Here is a 12127-nt window from a genome sequence, read left to right as displayed (position 1 = left end):
TATAACTATTGGACCTTTTACCATGAATTAGTATTATAACTATTGGACCTGTTACCTTGAATATGTATTATAACTATTGGACCTGTTACCATGAATTAGTATTATAACTATTGGACCTGTTACCATGAATTAGTATTATAACTATTGGACCTGTTACCTTGAATATGTATTATAACTATTGGACCTGTTACCTTGAATATGTATTATAACTATTGGACCTGTTGTCATGAATTAGTATTATAACTATTGGACCTGTTACCATGAATATGTATTATAACTATTGGACCTGTTACCATGAATATATAGTATAACTATTGGACCTGTTACCATGAATTAGTATTATAACTATTGGACCTGTTACCATGAATTAGAATTATAACTATTATACATTTTACCATGAATTAGTTAGTAGTAATTATTGGAAAAATGTTCTTGGTTAAGCCCCATTTTCCAATTCATTTGATTATTTTGTTTAATCACAAAAACAATGCAATTTAAAAGCCTACTGTTCCTCTGCGGAGGTGTATCATTTGCAATGTATGAATCACCCCCTACTCACCTCCTACTCTCTAGGCTCGAGTACTGTGGTGAAGGACAATACCATAACACAGGCTTGAGTACTCCGGTGGTGGACAATACCATAACACAGGCTTGAGTACTGTAGCGGTGGACAATACCATAACACAGGCTTGAGTACTGTAGCGGTGGACAATACCATTACACAGGCTTTAGTAGTGCAGCGGTGGACAATACCATAACACAGGCTTGAGTACTGCAGCGGTGGCCAATACCGTAACACAGGCTTGTGTACTGTAGCGGTGGACAATACCATAACACAGGCTTGAGTACTGTAGCGGTGGACAATACCATTACACAGGCTTGAGTACTGTAGCGGTGGACAATACCATAACACAGGCTTGAGTACTGTAGCGGTGGACAATGCCATAACACAGGCTTGTGTACTGCAGCGGTGGACAATACCATAACACAGGCTTGAGTACTGTAGCGGTGGACAATACCATAACACAGGCTTGAGTACTGCAGCGGTGGACAATACCATAACACAGGCTTGAGTACTGCAGCGGTGGACAATACCATAACACAGGCTTGAGTACTGTAGCGGTGGACAATACCATAACACAGGCTTGTGTACTCCGGTGCTGGACAATACCATAACACAGGCTTTAGTATTCCGGTGGTGGACAATACCATAACACAGGCTTGAGTACTGCAGCGGTGGACAATACCATAACACAGGCTTGACAACGGTGGTGGACAATACCATAACACAGGCTTGAGTACTCCGGTGGTGGACAATACCATAACACAGGCTTGACAACGGTGGTGGACAATACCATAACACAGGCTTGAGTACTGCAGCGGTGGACAATACCATAACACAGGCTTGACAACGGTGGTGGACAATACCATAACACAGGCTTGTGTACTGCAGCGGTGGACAATACCATAACACAGGCTTGACAACGGTGGTGGACAATACCATAACACATGCTTGAGTACTGTAGCGGTGGACAATACCATAACACAGGCTTGTGTACTGCAGCGGTGGACAATACCATAACACAGGCTTGAGTATTGTAGCGGTGGACAATACCATAACACAGGCTTGAGTACTGCAGCGGTGGACAATACCATAACACAGGCTTGAGTACTGCAGCGGTGGACAATACCATAACACAGGCTTGAGTACTGTAGCGGTGGACAATACCATAACACAGGCTTGAGTACTGCAGCGGTGGACAATACCACAACACAGGCTTGTGTACTCCGGTGCTGGACAATACCATAACACAGGCTTGAGTATTCCGGTGGTGGACAATACCATAACACAGGCTTGAGTACTGCAGCGGTGGACAATACCATAACACAGGCTTGAGTACTCCGGTGGTGGACAATACCATAATACATGCTTGTGTACTGCAGCGGTGGACAATACCATAACACAGGCTTGAGTACTGCAGCGGTGGACAATACCATAACACAGGCTTGAGTACTGCAGCGGTGGACAATACCATAACACAGGCTTGACAACGGTGGTGGACAATACCATAACACAGGCTTGAGTACTGTAGCGGTGGACAATACCATTACACAGGCTTGAGTACTGCAGCGGTGGACAATACCATAACACAGGCTTGAGTACTGCAGCGGTGGACAATACCATAACACAGGCTTGAGTACTGTAGCGGTGGACAATACCATAACACATGCTTGAGTACTGTAGCGGTGGACAATGCCATAACACAGGCTTGTGTACTGCAGTGGTGGACAATACCATAACACAGGCTTGAGTACTGTAGCGGTGGACAATACCATAACACAGGCTTGAGTACTGCAGCGGTGGACAATACCATAACACAGGCTTGACAACGGTGGTGGACATAGCACAGTCCATTGACATTCACTACACCATTTTTTATGACCACTTTCATTAAGCAATACAGCAGTTACCACAATATTCAGTTACCATGAATATGTATTATAACTATTGGACCTGTTACCATGAATTAGTATTATAACTATTGGACCTGTTACCATGAATTAGTATTATAACTATTGGACCTGTTACCATGAATTAGTATTATAACTATTGGACCTGTTACCATGAATATGTATTATAACTATTGGACCTGTTACCATGAATATATAGTATAACTATTGGACCTGTTACCATGAATTAGTATTATAACTATTGGACCTGTTACCATGAATATGTATTATAACTATTGGACTTGTGTCACGTCCTGACCTTAGTTCCTTTTTTATGTCTCTATTTTGGTTTGGTCAGGGCGTGAGTTGGGGTGGGCATTCTATGTTTTTCATTCTATGTTTTGTTCTATGTTTTGTATTTCTGTGTTTGGCCTGGTATGGTTCCCAATCAGAGGCAGCTGTCAATCGTTGTCTCTGATTGAGAACCATACTTACAGTAGGTAGCCTGTTCCCACCTGTGATTGTGGGTAGTTGTTTCCTGTTTTGTGTTGTGTCACCTTTCAGGACTGTTTTGATTTTCGTTGTTTCACTTTTGTTATTTTGTATTCAGTGTTCAGTTGTAATAAATTTAACATGGACACGTACCACGCTGCATTTTGGTCCGATCTTTCCTATTCCTCATCAGATGAGGACGACAATCGTTACAACGTGTTACCTTGAATTAGTATTATAACTATTGGACCTGTTACCTTGAATATGTATTATAACTATTGGACCTGTTACCATGAATTAGTATTATAACTATTGGACCTGTTACCATGAATTAGTATTATAACTATTGGACCTGTTACCATGAATTAGTATTATAACTATTGGACCTGTTACCATGAATTAGTATAATAACTATTGGACCTGTTACCATGAATTAGTATTATAACTATTGGACCTGTTACCATGAATTAGTATTATAACTATTGGACCTGTTACCATGAATTAGTATTATAACTATTGGACCTGTTACCATGAATTAGTATTATAACTATTGGACCTGTTACCATGAATTAGTATTATAACTATTGGACCTGTTACCATGAATTAGTATTATAACTATTGGACCTGTTACCATGAATTAGTATTATAACTATTGGACCTGTTACCATGAATATGTAGTATAACTATTGGACCTGTTACCTTGAATATGTAGTATAACTATTGGACCTGTTGTCATGAATATGTATTATAACTATTGGACCTGTTACCATGAATTAGTATTATAACTATTGGACCTGTTACCATGAATTAGTATTATAACTATTGGACCTGTTACCATTAATATGTAGTATAACTATTGGACCTGTTACCTTGAATATGTAGTATAACTATTGGACCTGTTACCATGAATTAGTATTATAACTATTGGACCTGTTACCATGAATACCATAACACAGGCTTGTGTACTGCAGCGGTGGACAATACCATAACACAGGCTTGAGTACTGCAGCGGTGGACAATACCATAACACAGGCTTGAGTACTGTAGCGGTGGACAATACCATAACACAGGCTTGAGTACTGCAGCGGTGGACAATACCATAACACAGGCTTGTGTACTCCGGTGCTGGACAATACCATAACACAGGCTTGAGTATTCCGGTGGTGGACAATACCATAACACAGGCTTGAGTACTGCAGCGGTGGACAATACCATAACACAGGCTTGACAACGGTGGTGGACAATACCATAACACAGGCTTTAGTACTCCGGTGGTGGACAATACCATAACACAGGCTTGACAACGGTGGTGGACAATACCATAACACAGGCTTGAGTACTGCAGCGGTGGACAATACCATAACACAGGCTTGACAACGGTGGTGGACAATACCATAACACAGGCTTGTGTACTGCAGCGGTGGACAATACCATAACACAGGCTTGACAACGGTGGTGGACAATACCATAACACATGCTTGAGTACTGTAGCGGTGGACAATACCATAACACAGGCTTGTGTACTGCAGCGGTGGATAATACCATAACACAGGCTTGAGTACTGTAGCGGTGGACAATACCATAACACAGGCTTGAGTACTGCAGCGGTGGACAATACCATAACACAGGCTTGAGTACTGCAGCGGTGGACAATACCATAACACAGGCTTGAGTACTGTAGCGGTGGACAATACCATAACACAGGCTTGAGTACTGCAGCGGTGGACAATACCACAACACAGGCTTGTGTACTCCGGTGCTGGACAATACCATAACACAGGCTTGAGTATTCCGGTGGTGGACAATACCATAACACAGGCTTGAGTACTGCAGCGGTGGACAATACCATAACACAGGCTTGAGTACTCCGGTGGTGGACAATACCATAATACAGGCTTGTGTACTGCAGCGGTGGACAATACCATAACACAAGCTTGAGTACTGCAGCGGTGGACAATACCATAACACAGGCTTGACAACGGTGGTGGACAATACCATAACACAGGCTTGTGTACTGCAGCGGTGGACAATACCATAACACAGGCTTGACAACGGTGGTGGACAATACCATAACACAGGCTTGAGTACTGTAGCGGTGGACAATACCATAACACAGGCTTGTGTACTGCAGCGGTGGACAATACCATAACACAGGCTTGAGTACTGTAGCGGTGGACAATACCATAACACAGGCTTGAGTACTGCAGCGGTGGACAATACCATAACACAGGCTTGTGTACTCCGGTGCTGGACAATACCATAACACAGGCTTGAGTATTCCGGTGGTGGACAATACCATAACACAGGCTTGAGTACTGCAGCGGTGGACAATACCATAACACAGGCTTGACAACGGTGGTGGACAATACCATAACACAGGCTTGAGTATTCCGGTGGTGGACAATACCATAACACAGGCTTGAGTACTCCGGTGGTGGACAATACCATAACACAGGCTTGACAACGGTGGTGGACAATACCATAACACAGGCTTGTGTACTGCAGCGGTGGACAATACCATAACACAGGCTTGACAACGGTGGTGGACAATACCATAACACAGGCTTGACAACGGTGGTGGACAATACCATAACACAGGCTTGACAACGGTGGTGGACAATACCATAACACAGGCTTGACAACGGTGGTGGACAATACCATAACACAGGCTTGAGTACTCCGGTGGTGGACAATACCATAACACAGGCTTGACAACGGTGGTGGACAATACCATAACACAGGCTTGACCACGGTGGTGGACAATACCATAACACAGGCTTGACAACGGTGGTGGACAATACCATAACACAGGCTTGACAACGGTGGTGGACAATACCATAACACAGGCTTGACAACGGTGGTGGACAATACCATAACACAGGCTTGACAACGGTGGTGGACATAGCACAGTCCATTGACATTCACTACACCATTTTTTATGACCACTTTCATTAAGCAATACAGCAGTGCTTTACTGTGTGTGTATTTGTGTGTGCGCATGGTTTACTTCAGAGATTTGAGTTTGTGTCTCATGGGCTGAGCTCGGGTGTGTATGTTGGTGATGGTGTGTACATGTGTGTCTACTCTATTCAGTATGTGTGCATCTATGTGCCTTACTTGAGGGCTTTGAGCTTGCGTCTCATAGGCCAGGCTCGGGTGCGTATGTTGGCGATGAGCTCCTTCTGAAACTGGATGTTCTGGAACATCTGCTCTGGGTCGTTGCTGTCTGCATGCTCATCCTCCTTGCCCTCCTCATCTGATTGGCTGCAATGGGACAGAAGGAGAGGGGTGTTATCTTGAGGGACAGCTGTGCTCTGCTGTGTGACTGAAGACAGACTCAAAGAAGCAGGATGTTGATAGTTGCTTTTTTCTCTGTAAAGTCAATTTCCTCACAAGCAAGGCAAATGGTAAGAGTTCATAGCATGACACACACACACAAACATACCCACCCGCACACAGAAGCAGGCATGCACCAAACACACACAAAGTAAATGTACACAGTCCCTACATTAAAATATCAACGTAATGTTGATTTTTCATTTGAAAATGCAGTGAACCTAAAACAAGATTGAATCACTATTTGTTTAAGTCATACACATTAACTTAATTATCAAAGTGAGGATACTGAATGACAAGAAAATGTATAGGAGGAATGGTTGGGTAGATTATTTGACTCCTACAATATAAATATTCAGCTTGAGCAGGAGATAATGAACATCTTAAACTCAGTCACAGGATGTGTATGGAAATGACTCCGTCCTCCTGAAGAAAACTCCAGCACCCTGAGCTCTCCAGTTACTCATCTGGTCAATCTGTCAATTATAGAAGAGGTGTTCCCTGACGACCGGAAATCTGCTGTCATAACACCAATCTTCAAGGCTGGAGATCCAACTGACGTGGCCAATTATAGGCCCATCTGCATTCTCTTAATCATATCCAAGGTGGTAGAGGTGGTGGTGGCCAACCAACTAATAGCCCACCTAAACTCAGGTCACTCTCCTCTCCATCCAATGCAGTTTGGTTTCAGGACACATCATTCAACCGAAATGGCAAACTGCTTCTTTGTCAAGGAAATAATGTCCAAATTTGCCAAAGGTTGAGTTGTGATAGCTGTTTTCCTGGATTTAAAGAAAGCATTCGACACAGTCAACCACAATGTGCTGCTATCCAAACTGTAAACCCACAACCTATCAGCACACACAAACAGATGGGTGGAATCCTATCTGACCAATAGAAAACAATGCACCAAAAATCAAACATTCAACATCCGCTCACTGCTCTGTCGGGGTCCGTCAAGGATCCATTTTGTGCCCACTTTAATTTAGTATATACATCAATGCAGATGTATGCAGATGACACAGTCTTCTACTGTATATGTACATGTCAAGACAAAGCAACAGCCTACTCGTAAAATTACAACAGCAACAAACAAAATAGCTGACTGGTTGGACTATTCATGTCTATCATTGAACGTAACAAAAACTGTCTGCATGTATTTTTCCATCAGCCTGAAGGAATTTCATAAAAATGTAAATTGTAAAACATAAAAAAAGTTATCCTTTTTAGATTCAACTATACAAAATATAATCAGGTCACCAAATTACTATTTTGCTAAGGTCTACAGTAGCCTCAACAGCACTCTGTAGGGTAGCACCATAGTGTAGCCGGAGGACAGCTAGCTTTTGTCCTCCTCTGTGTACATTCACATCAATACAAAACCTAGGAGACTCATGCTTCTCGCTGCCTTCCATAGACTTACACAGAAATTATGACAACTTCCGGAGGACGTCCTCCAGCCTATCAGCATATTGCAGCATTAACTGACATGTTGTCAGCACTGAAATCATAAGATACAGTTATAGCTAGCAGTGCAATGTATAACATGTGGTGAGTAGTTGTCTCAAAGAGAGAGAAAGACTATCATTGAAGAACGTTTTTTAACAAATTAATTTCTTCCAAAATGAAGGAGAAGCAAGAGAGAGATTGTCATTTTTTTAACTTTCAGTTTGACTTACCTAGTTAGCAAATGCAGCTAGCTAGTTTAGCCTACTAAAACACCCTGCTCAAACAGAGGGATGCTATGTTAGATAGCTGGCAATGACTTTCCAACACAACACTGGAACTCTTCCAAGTCAAGATAAGCTTTTGGTATTAGTAATTTATTGCCACCAGGCCCGCCGGTGTAACTGCTTTCTGACTCTACACTAACGTTACTGCATGATTGAAGTGGGTTTACTAACGCGTTAGTTCAATTAGCTAAGCTGACTATGACATTACTTTAGCTAATATGGTGATAACGATGTAGGCTGTTTGTAGATGTTTGGCTTGGAAAGTTTTCATTCTGCCGATTCTGTTGAAAAACGTTTCTTAAATGTAAGCAAACTGAACAAAACGGGGATAAACATACCTGAATCTATCCAATAGAAACTTTTGTTTGCAACTGTCGTGTCTTTGGCTATGCCGGATTAAGTGTTATGACATGCTATTCTATAAAATAATTTCTCTGTAATTAATATTACCTGATTAAGCTAATCAGGTAAATGTAATTAACTAGAAAGTCAGAGCACCATGAATTAATGTTTATAGAGCTTTTATCTTCCGAATAAACTATTGAAGACCTAGTAATCTTTTACATCAATAGCAGTCAATATTTAATCGTCACTTTATTCAGTCTCATCTGAAAGTTATACATTCTTCACGAACCCTGGCTAACAAGTTGAATCAACAATACAACATTTGGTTTAATTATTTATTTACTAAATACCTAAATAATCACACAGAATTACATCTATACAGAATGGGTCATACATTGATTACAAATGATGTCATAAAGAAAACGTCCGTGGTGGACGGAACAGATACGACGGCTGGTTACACAAAGAGAGGGGGGTTGGGTTTGAGTGAAAGAGTCGGAAGACTGAGTAACAAAGGGAGAAGCTATGCTATCGTAAATACAGAATCTTACCGCACCGAAATGAATGGCGGAATAGTAGGTCAACATTTTTCAACAGAACAACGAATTAACATCATAAATAGTTCTTACTTTTTGATGAGCTTCCATCATAATCTTGGGCAAGTTGTCCTTTGTCCATAATAATCGTTGCTCCGACTGTAGAATGTAGTCTTCAGCTTAGGAATTAGCAGCAAACATTAGCTATGTGGCCCAGACGTGTCCAACTCTTCATTACGCAGCACAAAGAAAATTCAGAAAATTGCAATATACTGATATAAAATGATATAACTCGGTTTAAAATAACTACATTATGACGTTTTTAACACCTATATCGAATAAAATCATAGCCGGATAGATCTAAGGCCTATAACGAGAGCTTTCCAGAATGCCATCCTGAGGTCTGTCTCGCGTCATGGCGAACGTTGAAAAGAGTGCACCCCACGTTCCAAGACCCTTTATATGGCCTCAGATCTGCCTAGCAACTCCATTCCAATTCTCACTGCTTGCTGACATCTAGGGGAAGGCGTATGCAGTGCATGTCGACCAATAGAATACATGCAAATTAATAAACTGACCCTGGAACAGAGTGCCCGATTTCAGATTTCTCACTTCCTGACAGGAAGTTTGCTCCAAATTGAGTTCTGTTTTACTCACAGATATAATTCAAACGGTTTTATAAACTAGAGAGTGTTTTCTATCCAATAGTAATAATAATATGCATATTGTACGAGCAAGAATTGAGTATGAGGCAGTTTAATTTGGGAACGAATTTTTACAAAGTGAAAACAGCGCCCCCATATTGACAAGAAGTTTTAAGCTCATGCTATATTTTGGCTGGTATAGTTGAAATTCATCCTTCCGGGGTGTAGGTCGTCACCTTCACATTGAAATTCGATGCCAATTGCGTTAGGTTCTTGCTGATGTTGGCTTAGTTCTATAGGTGGTCTTTGTCCTTTCAACGGGGGGATTGCCAGTCCGCACGTCCTTGGAACAGAAAGTTACATTTTCGTCCAGGGGGTTATATAGGATTGGGAGAGAGAGCCGTGTTTCATAGTTTACAACCCATGTCTGTTCACTTGAGCGGGGCCTCTGAGTGAGCAGAGTGGTGTTCTTCTGACAAACCGTTCTCTCATTAAGAAGCTAAAAATTACATTTAATCTTTTCACAAATGGTTTCATATTTAAACATTTCAATTACACAACAATTTCATGTGAATCTGATAACTAGAATGTGTAGATTTTCCAAGATACAGTTTATGTCGTCCTATCATCAGTAATCATGTCTCAGACGCCAACTGAACTGACATCATATTCATTAAATCCCAACACATATTTTCAACTGTTTGGATGACCCGAAATATGGTTCCGTTTCCCATCTTTTGATGTCACCAGACTCTCTCTCAATGTTAACAAAGGGATTTTCAATAGTCACATAGAGTAGAGAGAGGAAAAAGGGGAAAGGTATTTATGGGGGTCATAAACCTCACCCCTCAGGCCAATGTCATTACATAACTGTTGCACTAATGATTGCACCCTATATCAGCTAGATGCAGGCAAGAGTGTGCAAGGCGGTATTGAATGTCACCGTCTGTCACCTCAAATTTGACTCTCGACCTGTGTGCACCTATGTTGTAAACTTTCATTCATAGACTAGGTTGTAGCAACCTCACGATGGGCAATTTTAGTATCATGTAGTAGCCTAAACCTATCGCTGTTACATTTAACTGGGTGAATGGAATATGAATGAGAGTAATCCAATATGCTGTAAGAGAAATAAGGCCACGTTCATGAACACAAAAACCGGCACTGACCACTGGTCACAACCTGGTCACAACCTGGTCACAACCTGGTCACAAGATAATATCACATCAATAAAAACACCTCAAAAGCTCTATAAACAAACTCTGAAAGTGCTGGGGGGAAAAATCACCACTGCAATATCATTAAGAAATACAACCTAGTGAGCTTTGACAGGTTCTCATGACTCTGCTGATTAAGATCACTCATGACCTTGCCCCACCTCCTCTTTGTTGCATATTGCAAAGACAATACCAGGAGGACAAGAGCTTCAAACAGAGGAGACTGCTCAACTCAGTTTAGATCCACCAAATATGTCCAGACAGCTTTCTCAGTCGGAGCATCTGGATTATGGCCAACCAGTGTGACAGAGTGCAGTACCTCTGCTAGCTTCATGGCAAAACCTGGAAAAGTGACTGAAGGCAAACCAGCCATGTGGACATTAAAGATATGCCGACTCTTAAGATGTCAGATACTGTAGGAACAAGCGACATTTAAACTTCTTTGTAATATTCTAACTATAGTGTCTATTGATGTATGTATATACAGTACCAGTCAAAACTCATTCTAGGTTGGTTCTTTATTTTTACTATGTTCTACGTGGTAGAATAATAGTGAAGACATCAAAACTATCAAATAACACATGTGGAATCATGTAGTAACCAAAAAAAGTGTTCAACAAATCAAAATATATTTCATATTTAAGATTCTTCAAAGTAGCCACCCTTTGCCTTGATGACAGCTTTGCATACACTTTACATTTACATCACATTTAAGTAATTTAGCAGACGCTCTTATCCAGAGCGACTTACAAATTGGAAAGTTCATACATATTCATCCTGGTCCCCCCGTGGGGATTGAACCCTGGTCCCCCCGTGGGAATTGAACCCACAACCCTGGCGTTGCAAGCGCCATGCGCCATGCTCTACCAACTGAGCCACATTCTCTCAACCAGTTTCATGAGGAATGCTTTTCAAACAGTCTTGAAGGAGTTCCCACATATGCTGAGCACTTGTTGGCTGCTTTTCCTTCACTCTGAGGTCCAACTAATCCCAAACCATCTCAATTGGTTTGAGATCAGGTGATTGTGGAGGCCAGGTCATCTGATGCAGCACTCCATCACTCTCCTTCTTGGTCAAATAGGCCTTACACAGTCTGGAGGTGTATTGGGCCATTGTCCTGTTGAAAAACAAATGATAGTCCCACTAAGCATAAACCAGATGGGATGGCGTATCGCTGCAGAATGCTGTGGTAAAAATGCTGGTTAAGTGTGACTTGAATTGTAAATAAATCACTGACAGTGTCACCAGCAAAGCACCCCCACACCATCACACCTACTCCTCAATCCAATACACATGCAGAGATCATCCCTTCACCTACTCTGCGTCTCACAAAGACACGGCGATTTGAACCAAAAATCTCAAATTTGGACTCC

The 12127-nt window shown here is 41.6% G+C and overlaps 1 protein-coding gene across 1 annotated transcript in view; it reads right to left on the bottom strand.

Annotated features, from left to right (window-relative positions):
- The window catches only part of LOC129834779 (transmembrane channel-like protein 3), a 63660-nt gene that overhangs the window by 49509 nt on the left and 2024 nt on the right, over positions 1-12127 (bottom strand). The window contains exon 2 of the mRNA XM_055900050.1: positions 6061-6207. Within this exon, the coding sequence (XP_055756025.1) occupies positions 6061-6207 (147 nt within the window). The remainder of the gene's footprint in view (positions 1-6060; positions 6208-12127) is intronic.

The sequence above is a fragment of the Salvelinus fontinalis genome, chromosome 35, assembly GCF_029448725.1.
Source record: "Salvelinus fontinalis isolate EN_2023a chromosome 35, ASM2944872v1, whole genome shotgun sequence".
In the NCBI taxonomy this organism is placed as follows: domain Eukaryota; kingdom Metazoa; phylum Chordata; class Actinopteri; order Salmoniformes; family Salmonidae; genus Salvelinus; species Salvelinus fontinalis.
The sequence above is the reverse complement of the archived record's forward strand: the minus strand, read 5'-3'. Positions and strand labels throughout refer to the sequence as shown.